The following is a 19,699-nucleotide window of genomic DNA, read 5'->3' as shown; positions in this document are numbered from 1 at the left end:
CTCAAATCCAAAGACTGAAGGAAAGTTTTATTTAACAACTATTTCTTTCTTCTAGTTACAAGCCTCAAACAGAACTGTGTAAAACTCCACCCTGAGCATGTGGGGCTGTCAGCAATTGTAGGAGTGGCCTGTGGGGAAGTTCTCTCTAGCTCTCTGCCACATCATTAGGATAGCCCCCCAAAGAAAAGACATTGGCCATTTTGCCTGGTTCTTGAGGCTCAGAGCTGGGGAGCATTACTGGGATCTTAACTCCTGGGTAGGTGGGAACTTCCTTTCAACTGAAGAAAAGCTGGAGCTGCTTCTGACAGACACAGGTGCTGGGTCTTGCCCCATTTCTGGTCACTAGACTTAGCCCTGGTACTGCCTGACCTGTTGGAAGACAGGAAGAATAAGTCCCAAAGTAATGCCTCTTGCTCAAAAAGAAGACAGACACTCAGGGGTTTGTGATCAGGAACCCCTGGGCAACTGAGTCAGTTTGTTAATGGCCAATTTGGGGGTGAACACTGGTTCCTGCTAACTTGGGCCTTGTCAAAATCATTAGAAAACGACCCTTCTGCTGGGCCAGCATCTGGGGAGGCTGAGACAGGAGGATCACAGGTTCAAAGCCAGCCTTAGCAAAAGTGAGGCACTAAGCAACTCAATGAGACCCTGTCTCTAAATAAAATACAAAATAGGGCTGGGGAGGTGGCTCAGTGGCTGAGTGCCCCTGAGTTCAATGTCTGGTACAAAATTTTTAAAAAAGAAAGAAAACACCCCCACCTCCCTGCCACTTCAGATGCAAACTGCGTGAGCCGTTCTCTGCAGATCGACTAGCTAATGTATTCTATAGATCATCATGACATCCCTTACACTTTAAGTTTCCCCCTCCCCTTTAATATCACCCTAGAAACTCCAGGAAATGGTAGGATACAGAGCCCACTGGTGGTATAAACTGAGCTAACATAGGGGAGGCCAGGAGCACCTGGACGCTGGCTTTGTTGAATCCACAATTCACTGGGAATAACTGCCACTTATGCAGCAATTTCTCTCTGCCAGGCACATAGCATATTTTTTCTAATCCTCAGGACCCAAGTGGCTTTAGTAACATCTATTTTATAAATGAAGAAGCTGAAGTCCAGACTTAGTAAATTTTCTGCTTTAAGATTCCACGCAGTTAGTTAATGGTATAGGCAGGAGCCAAACTCAATTCTGCTGGGGTCTCTCTAATGTTTATATCATACATTAAAATGAGAATACTTTGATCATTTCAGCCTCTTGATAGTTCTCAGTCTAGGGCAGTGGTATAAATAGTCTAAAGATCCCTGCATAGGGAGAGAGGGAAGGATAGCAAGGAGCCAGGAAATGTGGTCCTGGTACTAACATCCACACTGGAGGCAGTACACAGCAGAATTAACACGGCAGAAAAATCAGTCTCTCACGTAGAAAGGACAGATAATCAGCTCCCCTAAAATGCACCAGAAAGAAGAGACAGATAAAAACAATGAGGAGTAGTCACAAAAACAGAAGGCAAAGAAGAGAAATCTAAGTAAGACTTATAGCTACTCCTAAGGAAGAGAACACAATTCAAACAGAAGTGTTGTTTAAAGATACAATTGTTAAAAAAAAAAAAAAAAAAGATACAATTGTAGAAAACTTGTGTTCTAAGAAAGACATGTGCATTGCAGCCTGCAACTAAAGCATTTACTGTGTACTTGACAAAAATGAAAGAGACCCCTGGCTATATATACCAACATAGCCCCAAATAATTTTTGTGTCTTCCCTGCACCGAATGGCAGAAGCCCCAAGCTATGTGTGAAGGCCAAATGTTCCAACTCAAGTTCATTAGGAAAGAGTCCTTTATGGAAGGTGGCAACTGTAAAAATTTATGTCTTGAATTTTTTCTCTTTTAACCTAGAAGGAGGAGTATCCTCAAGTAGTATCCAAATAGTTCGTGTGTTCTGTTCTTGTCTGTGCACCATCAATAGATGACAACTTGGATGTGTCTGTGCTTCATTCTTTCTAGTGCACTCTCGGAGCCAAAGCAGGCAGAGCAAGTGCTGTCCCTAATCCCCAGAATATAGAAACAAACTCACAGAAATTTGCTCACTTTCCTATAGCCCCGATGAAGTTTTACACATGCTAACTCTCTCATCCTACATTTTAAATTTTCCTATTCAATTTACACTCATGATTCCTATTTTTCTGTCTCTTACATTCAGTCTCCAACGTGCATGGTGGGGAGGTGTGTTTTGACTGTCCTCTCAGCCATCAGTAAGGACTTTTTGGCCAGCATTCCAAAGCTAAGATGGAACTTCATTAAACAAGACCCTGAGATCTTTTTGAGATTATACAAAGAGAGAATGCAGACATCACAAAGTAGTTCATAGGAGCTACTGTTTTTTTGAAGTACACCTTAATTCCTAAAAGGTTTCAGTTTCTTCTTTGTTCACTTTATCTGACAGACATCGACATCATATCCTTCATGGTACGTCATCTCCTATTCCTTTTAGAGTGCAGATAAGGCAGAGATAATTTTCTCTTGACATTAAACTCCAGCATTTTTGCAGAAGAGAGATTTCAACAAGGACTCTGGGGACACTTTCCATTGATCGGTATTGGCTCTGCTGCGGGGTTGGCTTCACACACAAATGTCTGTTTCAGTGTGTCTGTTCAGGAAATCCCAGTCAGAGGCTGTAGGATAACCTAGATGGACAGTGTCACTCAAAGAGCTCCAGGTAGTCAGGTGGCTGTTCCTGCTGCCCACAAGGGTAGAGCAGCAGTTCTTTCCCCAGGGAAGTTATGGGCTCCTCCTGTCAATCAAAAGGCACAGAGTTAGGCTGGGCTGTGAGGTACAGGCCCTTCCTACCTCCTCAGGGGACACCACCCCTCTGCCCTTGATTTATACAAAGCTTCATTAGTTTATGATGATCTTAAAAAAGAGATTTTTCTCATCTACACACTCTTTCCCTTTAGGGTTTGAATTCTGACTTAAGACTCTTGAGATATGATCGATGTGTGCACAATTTGTTAGCATCTCTTGTATTCTCTGCCCAGGGGGTCTCCCCGAGTATCTGAGGAGGAACTCGGTTCCACGATAAAGGAAATGCAATTAAAAATGAGAATTATCAAAGACTAATCCCCACGTTTCTTGTCTCAATCGTTTTTTTCTCTGGTAATTGCCTTGCTTGGTTAGAGCTGCTGCAGGAAGATAAATCACAAGGCAAATTAAGTTTCTGAATCGCTTCACCTTGTGATATTCCACCAAATCTGCCAGGGTGGCGTGCTGCAGCTGGTCCACGCCCAGGAAGCTGTAGGAGTCGGCGGAGGCATCTATCAGGAAGTGTTTGCAGCCCTCCTCTGACAGGTAGGACAGGGCATAGCCCTTCATCTTCTCACTCACTCGGATCAGAAAAGTGCCGGGCAGGCCCGTGCCCAGGAGTTCATTGGCTTTCTTCAGTGTGAGAATTCCTGTGGGAGGGAAGAGAAGCAGGTATTTCAGCCAAATCATTTCCCAAGCTTTCCCCTGTTCAACGCAGCCGTATGGGTAAAGTTTAGTTGGATAAAAATCAGAGCCATTTTATGCGTGTTTGGGGCATCTTAGGAATACGGTATTTGGTAACTGGACAGGGATAGAGCATAAGGTAAAGGGACAGTATAAATGAGAGCATTCTTTAGGAAGAGCACATGGACTTACTTAGGGACTTACTTATAGCAGCCTGTGAGGGTCTGGTAGGACACCCTGATGGTTGTACTAGCAGTGTCAGATCTGGAGGGGACTTAAAGATCTCTCCTCAGGCCACCACAGCCTGTGGATGAGGACTCAGAGACCTGGGGAGTGATCAGACCTGAATAGAACTAAAACAGTGGTTCTCAACCATGGTGACATCTGGCAATGTCTGAGCAACATTTTTGGTTGTGACAAGTGGGGGTTCTATAAGCATCCAGTGGTTAGAGGCAGAGTGCTTATAATGCACAGGATGGCCTCACACTAGAAAGAATTGTCTAGCCCAAGGTGTCAATAGTGCTGCAGTTGAGACCGCCTGGTCAAGGAGGGTCAGCAAGTTAGAGACACAACCAGGAAGGCCCAGATCTGCAAGTGCTTCAAACTGTCACCACTCCCTGGCCCCACTCACAGAGGAGGCAAAGCAGACCAACCCCAGCCTGATGCGCGGAGGAGACCAACCACTACAGTGCCTCATCTACCAACGTGTGTCTGTCCTGCCAGCTTCTGTCCAGACACAATAGCCAGGACCGGAAGACCATCACCAAGGTCCCTCCAGACCTGGTTACACCAGAGGTGAGACATTGATAACCTTCAGGGACTACAAGATTATAACTACAAGATTATAGAGTAGAAACTGTAATACCTCAGACCCACACAGCTAGACAGAAAGACACATGAACAGCATGAAAAAACAAGGGAAGAAAATGCCCCAAACAAACCAAGATGCTACAATAATAGAATCCATGGACAGCACAGTAGATGAAATGTCAGAGAAGGAGTTCAGAACGTACATAGTTAAAATGATCTGTGAAGCACAGAATAATATAAGGGAGCAATTACAGGCAATAAATGATCTCTCCAACAAAGACATAAGAGAGCAAATACAGGTAGCAAAATATTATTTCAAGAAAGAGATAGGGCTGGGCACAGAGGTGCATGCCTATAATCTCAGTGGCTCAGGAGGCTGAGGCATGAGGTTCAAGAGTTCAAAGCCAGCCACAGCAATGTGAGGTGCTAAGGAGCTCAGGGAGACCCTGTCTCTAAATAAAATACAAAAAAGGGCTGGGGATGTGACTCAGTGGTTGAATGCCCTGAGTTAAATCCCTAGTACCTTTAAACAAACAAACAACAACAACAAAAAAACCAGAAATCCTGAAATGAAGGAAATGATAAATCAAATTAAATAGAAAAATTCAATGAAAAACATCACCAACAGATTAGATCACTTGGAAGATAGAACCTACAGCAATGTAGACAAAATATGTAATCTTGAAAATAAAGATGACCACACAATGAAGATGGTAAGAAACCATGAACAAAACATCCAAGAATTATGGGATAACATGAAAAGACCAAATCTAGCAATTATCAGGATAGAGGAAGGCACAGAGATATAAACCAAAGGAATGCACCACAATCTCTTCAATTGAAATGATATCCGAAAATTCTCTAAACATGAAGAATGAATTGGAAAAATCAAATACAATAGGTTTACAGGACACCAAATATACAAAAATACAACAGATCCACACCAAGTCACATTACAGTGACAATGCCTAGCATACAGAATAAGGATAGAATTTTAAAAGCCGCAAGAGAAAAGTTTCAGATTACATATAAGGGCAAACCAATTCAGGTCTCAGCAGATTTCTCAACCCAGACCCTCAAAACTAAGAGATCCTGGAACAACATATATCAAGCTCTAAAAGAAAATGGGTGCCAACCAAGAATCTGAAGCAAAATTAAGCTTTAGATTTGATGACAAAATAAAATTCTTCCATGATAAACAAAAGTTAAAAGAATTTACAGCAAGAGAGCCTGCACTGCAGAACATTCTTGGCAAAATATTCCACAAGGAGGAAATGAAAACAACAATGAAAATCAGCAAAGGGAGGAACTACACTAAAGGAAAAGCCAATCAAAGAAGAAACCAAGTCAAGTTAAAAACCAAAAATAAACCAAAATGACCAGGAATACAAACCATGTTTCAATAATAACCCTGAATGTTAATGGCCTAAATACATCAATTAAAAGACACAGACTGGCAGGTTGGATTAAAAAAAAAAAACCAACAATCTGCTGCCTTCAAGAGACTCAGGAAAAGACATCCACAGATGAAGGTAAAAGGATAGGAGAAAACATACCACTCACATGGATCCAGTAAACAAGCAGGAGTTTCCATCCTCATATCAGATAAAGTGGACTTCAAACCGAAAATAGTCTGAAGGGATAAAGAAGGTCATTTTATACTGCTTAAGGTAATCAAACATCAGCAAGATATAACAATCATAAATATCTATGCCCCGAGCAATGGAGCATCCATGTATATCAAACTCACTCTTCTAAATTTCAAGAATCAAATAGACCACAACACAATAATACCAGGTGACTTTAACACACTTCTCTCGCCACTGGCCAGATCTTCCAAATAAAAACTAAACAAAGAAACCAAAGAACTCAATAATACAATCAATAATTTAGACTTAACATACATATACAGAATATTTCATCCATCAACAAGTGAATACACTTTTTTTCTCAGCAGCACATGAACCTTCTGTAAAATAGACCATATGTTATGCCACAAAGCAAGTCTTAGCAAATACAAAAAAAAAGGAGATACTACCCTATATTCTATCAGACCATAATAGAATGAAATTAGAAATCAATGATAAAATAAAAAATAGAATCTACTCCAACACCTGGAAACTAAATAAAATGCTATTGAATGACACATGGATAACAAAAAGACAACAGGGAGGAGATAAAAGTAATTCTTAGAGGTAAATGAGAACTTGATACAACATATCAAAACCTCTGGGACACTATGAAGGCTGTGTTAAGAGGAAAGTTCATTGCACTGAGCTCATTCATTAAAAAAAATAAAAAGTCAACAAATAAACGACCAACCTAACATTACGTCTCAAAAAGACTGTTGCATTTGGGGAACACCTTGACCATAAGATCTGCACATGTCCGGCTTCTAGAAATTCTTCCTAATAGAAAGTAGTTAACAAGTCTAGAAAGAATGAAATATGGTGGGCTGGGGTTGTGAATCAGTGGTAGAGCATTTGCCTTGCATGTGTGGGGCACTAGGTTTGATCCTCAGGATCACATCACATAAATAAATAAAATAAAGGTATTATGTCCATCTACAACTAAAAATTTAAAAAAAAAAAAAAAGAATCAAGTATGGCACCGTGACCCTTTCCGTGAGGTTAGCTGGGAGAGTGTTTTGTGTTCCAACGTTTGTTTAACCTGTGGGCAAGTCAAAGTTCAGTGCCCTTTGGGGAATGGAGAAACTTAACTGAAATTTGGTCAAGTTAACAGCTATTAACAAGATATGGAATCAACCTAAATGTCAATCAATGGGTGAATGGATAAGAAAAACTGAAATATAAGGAATATTATTCAAAACAGTATTCATGATAAGAATGGTATCTATCATTTACAGCAAAATGAATGGAACTGGAGGACATTATGTTAAATAAAATAAGTCCAGCATCCAAACACAAATACCACACATTCTTTCCCATGTGTGGATGCTAAAAAATGTTGACTTAAGTGAAGAATCATTTACTAGAGGGTATAGGGAAGGGGGATGGGGGGAGGTGGGATAACAGGTACAAAAACACAGAAGAAACAAGTTCTAGTGTTCTAAAGCACAGTGGAGTGACTATAATTCACAACCACTTATGATATATTTTTAAGTAATTAGAAGAGAATAACTCAAAGATTCCAAACACAAAGTAAGAATAAGGAGACAGAACATTAATTATCTCATTTGATCAGTACATATTGTATACATGTCATGCTGTTCCTCATAAATATTTACACATTAAGCAAAACTTTTAGCCTGATTGGATCATTATGCCTTGCATGTATTTATTGAATTATTACAACATGCCATATAAATATATACAGTTAAAATAATAATAAATAATGAAAAGTTATAAAGAGAAAAACATAGTTTAAATGCCTAATGATTTCCTCTCTTTTCCCATCTATTCCCCAACTAGTCCAAACTCATGAGGTTTGATTCGTATCCCAAAGTTCTCGTTCCTACTGTAATTCTTCGGTGAACAGATAATGTTGTATGTTCAGAACACACAGAGGCAGCGCCAACACGTCGGCTTGCTGAGTTCCTCAGCTCTGACTCTGGAGGGAGGAGCAGGGTTCCCCTGGTGTCCTTTTCCAATTCAGAGACAGAAGCTTTTGACTTCTCCTGCTCCACAATCAGCTCCCTGTGGATACTCAGTCCCTATTATTAGGAAACCGAATAAAACCTCTCCTTGTGGAAAAGCAGTGGGTGATCTGATTAGTAGTAAAGTTAATTAAGAAGTGAACCCTAATCGTCCAGAGAACAAGGTCAAGTAAAACCACTTTGCTCTCCTTTCTGTACACTGACCTTTAACGAGAGGTGCAGGAGTTACCATGACCACCCACCAGCTCTTCTCTCACCTGCTCTTCTCCCATGCACCATTCCAGGGACACAGGTCAAGGTCCTCAAGGCAGAGCCAGCATGAAAGCTCAGGACAAGAACTGAGAATGGAGAAAGGCCTAAAAGGAAATAGCCCTGAAAAGGAGGCCCTTGGCCTCTCTTCTAGAGGCTGAGCTCTGTTGCACTGACTCCCAGCAGGACCACCAATGCACAAGACCCATCCATCCCATATCTTTTCCTGATGAGACATGGTCCACTGGGAACTGTCAGCCCCGCTGACACCAAGTGAGCCTCCTGGTTCAGAAGCTCACCATCTCAGGGGCTCCAATGACAGCTGAGTCCCCACATGCATAGCTGCTGTTCTTGTTGGTCCTTTCCACCTCCCTAAACAGCTGGTTCCACTGATAAGTTACAAATGGCAACCATAAGTTAAAGCAAGGTGACAGGCGACCAGCCTGTACAGGGACTGCATGTGACACAGGTTTGAAGACACCATATTAGATTGAGAGAACAGGGATATTTTTCACTGACATTAAAAAAAAAAAAATCTCCCTTCAGAATGGAGGACCTGATAAACCATGATGAGAGGGGAAACTGGCCCCTGGAAATCATCTCTCTCTCTCCTCCCGGATGTACTGACAAGCTAACTCTGAAGACCCAAGCTCCTTTGGCAGATGGAGCAGATGTCATAATTTATAACATCTGGATGTCATCCAGATGGATTTGGACTCCTAAAAGGAAAGCTATTTTGGAAAATGATAACCACACCTGGGCTAAGGTCAAATTCCTCCTAAAATCAGGCCACACAGTAACTGTAAAACAAACTGCCTGTAATCCTCCTAATCTCAGTAATTATCACCTGTTACACAGTATCTTGGCACTATCTAATCTCCCAAGATTCCAGAACACAATAAAATAATCCTGCAGCAAATACCAGGTCAGAAAGGAGCTTCCTGGTACACCACAGGAGAGATGGCCAGCTCAAAGGTGAGTGGCCGCAGGGACCAGGCTTTGAATGACGCAAGCAGGGCTTTTTTCAGTTCCTCTTGCTTTATGAGAGGGTTTCTACTCCTATGGATCACCTTCTGTTGGCACATCTGAAGACACAGGTTGATGGACAATTTATCATAAATTGTGGGTGCATTTAGGGTATTACAGTGGCTGACTGGAATGCCTGAGCAGGTAGGGAGTTATAAAGTGCAATGCCGGGCTGGGGATGTGGCTCAAGTGGTAGCGCGCTCGCCTGGCATGCGTGCGGCCCGGGTTCGATCCTCAGCACCACGTGCAAACAAAGATGTTGTGTCTGCCGAAAACTAAAAAATAAATATTAAAAAAATTCTCTCTCTCTCTCTCTTTAAAAAAAAAAAAAAAAAAAACCCTCCATGACTCTGACCTCATTCCTTCTATAAAGTTAATACATCTTATTTTAAAAAAAAGGGTTAGGGATATGGCTCAGTGGTTAAGCAACAACCCTGGGTTCAATCCCTTTTTTTTTTTTTAAAGAGTGAGAGAGAGGGAGAGAGAGAATTTTAATATTTATTTTTTAGTATTTGGCGGACACAACATCTTCGTTTGTATGTGGTGCCGAGGATCGAACCCGGGCCGCACGCATGCCAGGCGAGCGCGCTACCGCTTGAGCCACATCCCCAGCCCTCAATCCCTTGTTTTTAAAAAAAGTTATTAAAAATGCAGCCAAGGGCTGGGGATGTGGCTCAAGCGGTAGCGCGCTCGCCTGGCATGCGTGCGGCCCGGGTTCGATCCTCAGCACCACATACCAACAAAGATGTTGTGTCCGCCGAGAACTAAAAAATAAATATTAAAAAATTCTCTCTCTCTCTCTCTCTCTCTCTCTCTCTCTCTCTCTCTCTCTCTCCTCTCTCACTCTCTCTTTAAAAAAAATTTAAAAAAAAATAAAGTGCAATGCCGACTCCAGTGTCAGGTCTTAATTGCTGTGGGTGCAGGCAAGCTCCCTGCAGTTACTATTTATGCTCGCTCATTTGCCCCCTGTCCTGTATGACTGTGAATTCTGAAGCCGTGGAATTCATCCTACAAGCTCACGGCCAAGGCACTCCCACCGCCTCCCTCTACCAGCTCTTTACACGTCACAAGAACCAAACCCACCCAAGGTCATCAGGGGATTTCCATGCTGGAGGAAAGGGGTATTTTATTTCATCAACGTGATGAATCAGATTTTCACCCAGGAAAAGACTGTCTAATTTAGAGCTGAATCCAGGCAGAGAGTGGTGGGGCTATGGCACAAGGTCTCAGGGACAGCACCCAACCTTGAAGAGCCTAGGGCAGAGCTGGAGCTCCAGCTCCTGGGGGTCTGAACCCCAGAACAGAGGTTTATAACAGCTAGAGTTGAGGGTGAGCAGAGAGAAATGTTCCATTCCCTCCCCTCTGCATGACACCAGGGCTCACCCTAGAACAGTACCATTCAACAGAAACGCCTGCGATGGTGGAAATGTCATCTGCGCAGGTCACACAGTAACCCCTAGCCACATGTAGCTACTGAGCTTGAAATGGGGCTAGTGGGACTTAGGGACTCAACTGTAATCTTATTTTAATTAATGTTGATAGGAAAAAACACATGTGGTCAGAGACTACTGCACTAAACCGGGCAGCTCTAGACCTCTCTGGAGTGATGGTTTTGCCCAGGACAGGCCTAGGATAACTAATTTTCACACTATGACCCCAAGAGACTTGAAGTAACTCAGAAACCCCCAGCAGGAAATCCAAGGGACAGCAACGCTACCCAGGAAGAGGGCACATCAGTGGGGTGCCCTTCTCCACAGCTCCTCCTGGGAAACTGCTGTTTGTCCAAGATTCAACCCGACAGCATGAAGTATCTGAGTGAGACTCAGTTTCCCCTAGGCATACCATGTACCTGGCTCCTGCCTCCACCTGTGCACTCACCTGGATGATGCCAGCTCTGTCCTTGGATTCCCTGTACATTCTGCCATGACTCTCTCTCCTTGCTCTGCTCCCCTGGGAATCCCAGAGGGCGATTACCACCTTTATTTTCTTTAGCACCCTTTGCATCCACCACTTGGAAGATACACCCCCTCCAAAAAAAAAAAAAAAAGCTCTAACAGATGCTTTTCTTACAATTGAATCAAAAGCTTTCTTCTCTAGGGCACTTCTGAGCAACCACAGTCTCTAGTCTGAGAACTGCTAACACGGGAACAAGGGACACGTGTCACTTTTCTCTGAAGTGCCACCAGGTGTACGTCTGTAACATGTAATTCCTGCACCTGGAAAATGTGTATTTAAAGATCAAATGAAAGATCACCAAATAATAACTCAAAATATGGATTGCCTCATTTAATCCTTATGGCAATCCCACAACAAGATGCTGTTGTTATCCTCAAAAAACCTGCCAGCCCGTGTCACGGAGAGCTGTGTTGCTTCTTAGTGTCACTCACCATAGCTGATATTGCCATCATCCCCACTTTATAGATGAGCAAACTAACGTAGAAAGGGTAGGTGCCAAGGTTACAGGGTGAGTTAGTTCCAGGTCTTTCTCTTCCACTTTAGTGTTTTGTTTTTTTAAGTCACCGGGCTCATGCCATTTCCTGGGAACGGGCAAAATGTGGGTACACAGAGAGGTGTTCATTTTTCCCTTGGCTACTTAAAGAGGGTGTGCATTTTTCAGTGATATTTCAGTGTGGTCTGGCTGGGCATGGCATGATGCCCCAGAGCCCTCTCCTCCTCTCCTGAGCTCAGGGTTCATTTTCTGAGGACCCAGAGACTTCAGGCTGTTCCACCTCGTGGCTCCTGCTGAGCTGCCAGTGCCTGAGGACTGCCCCTCCCCACTTTGCCCTGGCATCTCCCCTTCTTTTTGTGCTGTGTCCTGCATTCCCTGCCTCTTGCCCCCCCCCTCCCCCTGAATATGGCAAGAGAAGGGGCAAAAGACCACATTCATAAAGGGACATGGCTCTGCTGCTAAGAGGATCTCAAAGTCCTACACTACCTCCTGCCTGGAGAAGGGAGTGAATAAAGGAAGAAAAGGCTTCTAGAAGACCGAGCTTCCAAGTGGCAGCCTGTGGGACCCCGAGTGCACAGAGTATCCAGTGGAAGTCTTGTACTGGGGGTGGGGGTGGTGGGGAGGCAGCGATGCCTTCACCAATGGCACCTTCTACTCAATGCTTTCTTCAACTCCTTCTGCATTTAAGGGGAGTATTTTGGGAGAGGCTCTGGGACGTGCCTGAGGCCCTATCTAGAAGATGAACCACGATGACAAACTCTCTCCGTGGAGATCTCAGGCCTTGGTCACCTCAAAAGGTTGACTTAACACTTCAGAGATGAGAACTCCTAGCATGGTTTGTTCTCCCTTCACCACCTCGTGGCTGACACTCCTGGGAACTACTCTGCACCACACTCAGTTGGGAGTGATTTGTTCCCATTGACTCATCCATCTTCAGTCATGATCTGCACCATGCAAAGCAGAGACAAGTATAGAAGGCATGTGACTTGTCCCTGGCCACACAGCCAGCTGCCTGGGGACTCCAACCACTACTTACTCCCTTTGCCGCCTCCCTTCCCGGGGCGTAAAGGAAGAGTGTCCAACTCTGTCCAGCTGTGGAGAAGGCACCAAGTAAGCACCGCTGACCAAGACAGTCTGACGGCAAAAACGTGACTTTTAAGAAAACTTACTCTAAATAGTAGAACCCCCCTTTCCTTACAAAATTCTAAGTAGCACCCCAAAGCAGAGAGGCTCTCCTTGGCCTCTAATGTACCCACTCCACAAGCCTCTACCACTCAAGCCTCAACACTCATAGTAAATCAGTAACAATTTTTGTGAGAAGTCTGCTGTACTGAGTCATTTATCCAACAAATCTGAGTCTTCCAGAAAAAAAAAAAAAAAAAACAGCAATGTGTGTGGTATTTTCTGCAGAAAAGTTCGCTCTTTGCTCTTCTCGGAATAAATGTGCATCGCTTTAGCCTCTTTCTGTTTCATCTTCCCCAGTTACTTCAGCAATCTGAACAAATACGTGGCAGTCTCAGAGGAGACCTAGAGAGAACGATTCAGACGAGTGCTTTGGTGCCATTAATGTAAGGGAGCCTTCACGCTAAAAGGAGCCCTGCTGGGTCCCTCGCAAGTGACTGCCAGTGAATGGGCTTCCAGTTGCCCTTCCCGGCCACCCACAGGTGGTGGCATATTCTTGCTGCTGACCACAGCCTATCTGCTCCCTGGAATGTGTGCATCCTGTATGTAAATGAGGCCGGACACACACCATCATCTGCAGCCTGGGAACAAGGCTTTGAGAAGACACATAAATCAGTAATCTGTGCTTGATGAACACAGCAGCTGCCTGAAAACCCCTTCATGAGAGGTGGGCAGAATTTTGATGGACCCGTGATTAAAAATCTATTCCACAGCAAGAGAGTCGACAGAAAGATCACTGAGGGGCATTGATTGACAGTTTCGCTAAGGTTTCAGCATGAAAGACGCCATGGTAAGCATCTACGGGCCTCTCTGAATGTGACCTATTCAGTTATGTAGGCTCAGGCTGGGGTGGACCTGGTGCCCACGCAGAAGGACAAACTGCCAGGCAGGGAGGAGGGAAAGAACACAGGCAGCCACCTTGGCAGTGGTCTCTAGGAACAGAGGTTCCAGGGGACAGCTGCATCCACTGAGATGGAGAAGATTTACCTCCCAAGGAGAATGAGACAGCAGGATGTGTCAGAAATGAAAACAATTAAAAGAGCTGCAGTGTGAGCTCTGTTGGTATCCCATTGAAGCGAAAGGGATTTTGCTTTTTAAGTCGCCTAAAATATATACTATGAAGACTAAAGCATTTAGAAGGCAGGCTCAATTACAGGCCATGACAGCAAAAGACATCCATTAAGAAGCAAATAAAGATGGAGCCACTTCATCAACAGTCTAGCTGAAACCGTATTTGAATAAAGAAAGTGTTAATTATACTTCGGTGGAATAATGATCAGCCACGATGCACAAAGCAAATATGTGAATTCTCAACAGAAACAACTGGAAATGTGCTAACCAGAAATCTGTTATACATTTATTTCTGTCTTTCTACCCACCTTCCCTCTCCCCTGTCCAGGCCAATTTCTAAGCTCCTGCATATGGCTGTCCGTTAGGAGGATTGGGGTAGCATTAATAGAGAGTGAAGATGTTAACCTGTGGGTTTCTGGACAGACCTTCAAACTTCGATTTTATTTATTTATTGACCATTTCTTTAGGAGATTTCGAAGCATGTTAGTAGGTGTGATTAATTACATTCCTACATACCTTGAAGACTCCCAATCAGGAACTGGATTAGGGTAAGACAACTGTCAGTCAGCAGGACACTACTGTTGGCCAAGGGAATTTCTGTCATTTATCAATTCCTTCAGGACCTCATAGACTACTAGGTCTGTCTTACAGACTAACAGATGCAAAGATGAAATTAATAAAAACAAGGATTGTACATAAGGGTCAAGAAGTCCTGAACTAAAAACTGGTGTTCAGGACAACAGGAGGAGAAGAGATAAAGACAGAAGAAAGCAGTCCTTCCTAAGGAAATGAAACCAAATGGACTTTACAGTGTCCAGAAGAGTACCGATCCAGAAAGCAGAAGACATTGCTTAGGCAACTCCAGGTCTCACCGGTGCCTCCCTGCACCCCGAGCTCCATGGTTATCTACAGATCCTGCTAATTTCCCAAGCAGCTCCACCCTCTGCTCCGTAATCTGTCGTCCTTCCAAGTTACTGTTGCCTACTGTGACCTCCTGACTTGTTAAGGACAGAACCTAAAAAATACTTGTGAACATAGCATAGGCCACGGTTTTTACAGTAATTAAGATCTGTTTTATTGAAGTGCCACTTATTCCTTTGTATATGACACTGCTACTCAAAATTATATACTATGTAGCCAGACACAGTGACACATGCCTATAATCTGAGCAACTCGGGAGGCTGATGCAGGAGGATCGCAAGTTCAAGGCCAGCCTCAACAAATTAGCTGAGACCTGTCTCACAAATAAAATTAAAAGGGCAAGAATGTAGCTCAGTGGTAGAGCATCCATGGGTTCAATCCCCAGTACCACAAAACACAATGACGTTCTACAGCAGGGTTAGGATTGTGGTGAAGGCTAGACAAGGACAGGAAGGTGGGCACCTTCTAAGCTCCTCAGCTCTGAGAAGTCATCAGAGAATCACTACATGCCTAGCTCTGTTCATTCCTATTAGCTGCTTTCCTTGGTAAAAACAACCCATGACATATACTCTCGTTCCCCTCCTATACAGAGAAGGAAACAGCTCAAACCTCAATGGTCTAGTTATGAAACTTTAAAATTCATCCCCACCCCCATTCATTTTTCTCTTTCTTCCCTTCTGGGAGCTAGACACAAAAGAATGGTCCATTAAAAACAACTGCAAATACTGTAAACATCAAAAAGCAACCACACAAGCCCAAAGAAAGGCACAGGTTCAGAAAAGCCCCAAGAAGACCACAAGTTTGCACCTCAAGATGAAGGCTGCCATAGAGGCAGACTATAAGTGAACTTGGGAAAAAAAAAAAAAAACACCACAACTGAACTTTACCCTTAAAAATGGTTAAGATGGAAAATTTCACATGATGAGCACTTTAATACAATAAATGAATGAGTGAATAAATAAATATCTCTACACCTCATATCATATGCAAAAAATAAATTACAAATGGTTGTGTGTGATACAACAAGCAAAAGCCATAAAGGAAAAAGAACTAACCTCTGTCTCATCGAAATGAAAAACTTCTGTGCTTCAAAATGTGTCAGAAAGTTACTCAGTCACAGACTAACCACAGACCAGAGGAAGCTATGTGCAATCCCTGTAATTGACAAAGGATTTGCATCCAGGATGTATAAAATCTTATGAATCAGTATAAAAAAATCAACTCACTAGGAAAATAGCTGAAAGATCAGTAGATGTAATTATGCAGATGTGATTATGATGTAATTATGGTAGATACTCAGCTGGCCAGCAATCATGTAGTAAGGCTCAGCCTTACTACAGATCAATGAGATTTCAAATAGGAGGAAACCCACTGTGCACCCATGAGATGAATGGAAAATCAAGTCTGGCGTTACCCAGCACTGGAAAGCAAGTAGGAAAGCAGCAGGAGCTGCAGGAGCACGTGTTTGAGCAGAATCACTCTGGGAAGCACTTGTATTTAGTATAGGTGAAGCATCCCTTTTCTGAAATGCTTAGGACCAGAATTATTTCAGATTTTGTAATTTTTTGGATTTTGTAATATTAGCATAGACTTCCCCAGATTTCTGAAAATCTGAAATCTGAAAAGTTCCAAAATCTAAAACTTTTTGAGCAACACATCAGCTCAAGTTTCAGAGCATTTCAGATATGAGACCAGAGGAGAGTGTACTACCTCATTTCTGTAACAGCAGAAAAAAAAAAAAAACTATACCAAATGTAGAAAAAGACATGACTGAGCAATGATACATGTGTGCACACTATATAAAATAAAACACCCCACAATGGGAGCAGTCTACGTTTATAAACAAAGACAACTCCAGAGAACACGATGTTGATAGAAAATATGTGCAACATGATACCATGTAAATGTTCAACGCAGTACTGCATATTTCACAGAAACAAAGATGTTTGCAGTATAAAATATGAATGGAAAGTACCTCTTTAGGAGAGAGGTTTACCTTTGCAGAAGGAGAGAACAGAAGGAAATGGAATTAAAAATGGAGTAGAAGAGAGCCTATCTGTAAGATTTATTTATTTTTAAACAGACATGAAGTACATGTGACTGTTGACGTTCATTTCATCTGGAGAGCAGATCTAACATTTGTTATATCATTGGTGTTCTTTGTTGTTTTTTTTCTGTACTATGTTTAAAGGATTTCATAAAAAGCATCAGTTTTTAAATGAGGAGAGGAAGAAAAAAAACTAAATCTGTACAATCTTTTTTCATGCTTGTGGTTTGGAGAATTCTTTGCCTGATTCCACTCTGATAATCTAAATCAGGCCTGATTCTTAATGTGAATGTGGTATACTTCTCACAGGCCAAGAAAATCTTCCAAGAAGGCTGCCGTAGTGATTAATGTTAGGGGTTGTTTTAGTCAGTTTTGTGTTGCTGTGACTGAGAGACCCGACAAGAACAACTTGAAGGAGGAAAAGTTTATTTGAGCGCACGGTTTCAGAAGTCTCAGCCCATGGTGGCCAACTCCATAGCTCTGCGCCTGAGGTGAGGCAGAGCATCACAGTGGACGGGTGTGGCAGAGGAAAGCAGCTCAGGACATGGCAACCAGGGAGCAGAGAGAGAGAGAGCTCTGCTCACCAAGGACAAATAGAAACCCCAAAGTTATGTCCCCAGTAACCCACTTCCTTCTGCCACACCCTGCCTGCCAACAGTTACCACCCAGTTAATCCATCAGTGGATTAATCCAATGGTTACCTTTACGACTCTCACAATCAAATCGTTCTTGCATTGTCTGACACGTGAGCTTTAAACCATAACATGAGTCAACATGTCTGGCCCACGGTGCCCAGATATTTAGTCAAAAATTACTATGGATATTTCTGTGAGATGGGTCTTTCCCCTGCTTTGGATGAGGTTCATAATTAAATGGGTGGACTCTGTGAAGCAGGTTGGCTACTCTGCACCATGCGGGAAGGAAATTTCCGAAACTAAAATGAATTACATTTGAAAATAGTTTTAAAATGAGACAAATACAAATTGTAAAATCCCTTCCTCAGGCGTCTGCCACATGGCTGAAGGTTTATATACTCGGGACTCGGTGGCTGCAATGTAGGGAGGGAGGCTACCAATTTGCAGGGAGTCTTCTCCAAGGGGTAGATAGAAAAGCCTCCTGAGGAGGAATCAGGGCATGACTTAGAATGAGGATCCTGGTCCCTGACCCTTTAGAAGACGAGAAGCAGTCAAAAGACAGCCAGCAAATTTGTCTGATTGCATCTGGACCCCCAACACCAAACTAATCCAAGTGAAAGCTACCAGCGTGTTTGGGCACTAAGGAAAACTAACAGAACATGAAAACAAACTTTAGAATCCTATGGATTGAATCTGGTTTTGTTTCCACCAAAACCTATATTCAGGCTGAACCCCTCAGGGCTGCGGTATTGGGAGATGGGACCTTTCAGAGGTGATTAAGTCACTGAGAGGACTGATGCCTCTCTCCTGGGACTGGACAGAGTGAATTCTAGCTCTCAGTGTTGGAATAATTCTTGCAAGAACGGGTTGAAACTAAGTGAGGCCTCCTCTCCATGTTCTTGGCCCCTTCTGCAAGCAACCAATTCCCCTCCTTCTTTTCCACCATGAGTTGAGTGACACATGGCCCTCTCCGGAAGCTGAGCAGTTGTTGTCCCCATGTTCTTGAACCTCCAGAACTGTGAGTTAAATAAATGAACCTCTTTTCATTATCATTTACCCTGCCTTGGCTATTTTGTCATACAACAGAAAATGGCCTCAGGGTTCTTACACACATCCCTTGTGGAACCAAAAGCCCAGTAAAAATTGAGACCTATTGGTTCTATGAATGTACATTCAAAAAGCTTAAATTTATGCTGGGAGAAGAGTAGATGTGAGGAGATTTTACATATCTAGATGCTTAGGAAGTAGAGGTCAGCACCTTCATTCCAGAATCTATTGGTCTTTGGATTTTCATCAAAATCCTCTATCTAGGAGTTCAGAGACAAGACCATCTTGCCCTGCGTGTAGAGCACACACTTTCATGGGAGGCCAGATGCTATTTTGCCTCATCAGGAACCCAAATAGGAAACAAGGCCTAAGCCAAAAAGCTCTTGGGTGCCTGATGCTGGTCCCCACCTCTGCGGGGCCTCCTCTGCCATCAGATGTCCTTGGTCATCTTCTCTTGTCATGCTTCCTAACTCACCCCTGGAAACTCACATCCCTTCCCATGGCTTCAGTCACATGCTGATGACTCCAGGGTATCGTCCTCAGCTGATCCATTCACCCAGCTGCCAAGTGGATATTTTCATGAGTGCCCCAAGTTTCACTTCAAACTCAACATATCCCACATGAGTTCACTCTCCTCCCTCTTGTCGCTTTCCTAAGCCTCCGCATCCCCCGGGTCCCTTCTCTCAGCTGACATCATGACTACCTTCCACCCAGCCACTAAAGCCAGAGATCCTGTAGTCTTGGTTTCCCTGTCCTCCCCTCCCCCGCCAGTCCCCATCAGGAGAAAAGGATGACTGTATGAACTTACAAGGACCCAATACTTAGGTAGGCAGAACGTGTCTTGAGAGAGGTAACTCACAAAGTAAAGGACACAGGAGATGGTAAGCCAGCACAGAGCTTCCACCCCAAGATTCCAGAACAGGGTTCCTGATGAATCAATAATGGTATTTCCAAGATGTAGAACGTAATCCATCATCTCTCTATAGTGGGAACATGAAATGTTGTTTTCCAAAAGCTGAAGATAAGAATTTATATGAACTATGTGGCTGTGTATTTATTTGTCATTGTATTATTTATTTTGCTGATAACTGACAAATATTCGTATAAATAATAATAACAACAGCATATTTACATGTTATATGCAGAAGAACTTGGGTCTTATTTT

At 43.0% G+C, this 19,699-nt stretch overlaps 1 protein-coding gene across 4 annotated transcripts in view; it reads right to left on the bottom strand.

Moving 5' to 3' along the window:
* Window positions 1–6: 6 nt before the first annotated feature.
* SH2D4A (SH2 domain containing 4A) overlaps window positions 7–19,699 on the bottom strand; it is a 64,519-nt gene continuing 44,826 nt past the window's right edge. For all 4 annotated transcript variants that reach the window (XM_081269057.1, XM_081269060.1, XM_081269058.1 and 1 more), the window contains 2 exons: window positions 3,227–3,447; window positions 7–2,789 (listed from right to left, as the gene is read on the bottom strand). In XM_081269057.1, the coding sequence (XP_081125183.1) occupies window positions 2,697–2,789; window positions 3,227–3,447 (314 nt within the window). In that variant the 3' untranslated portion in view covers window positions 7–2,696. The remainder of the gene's footprint in view (window positions 2,790–3,226; window positions 3,448–19,699) is intronic.

The sequence above is a fragment of the Spermophilus citellus genome (genome assembly GCF_964194105.1).
Source record: "Spermophilus citellus genome assembly, chromosome: 16".
NCBI lineage: Eukaryota > Metazoa > Chordata > Mammalia > Rodentia > Sciuridae > Spermophilus > Spermophilus citellus.
The sequence above is the reverse complement of the archived record's forward strand: the minus strand, read 5'-3'. Positions and strand labels throughout refer to the sequence as shown.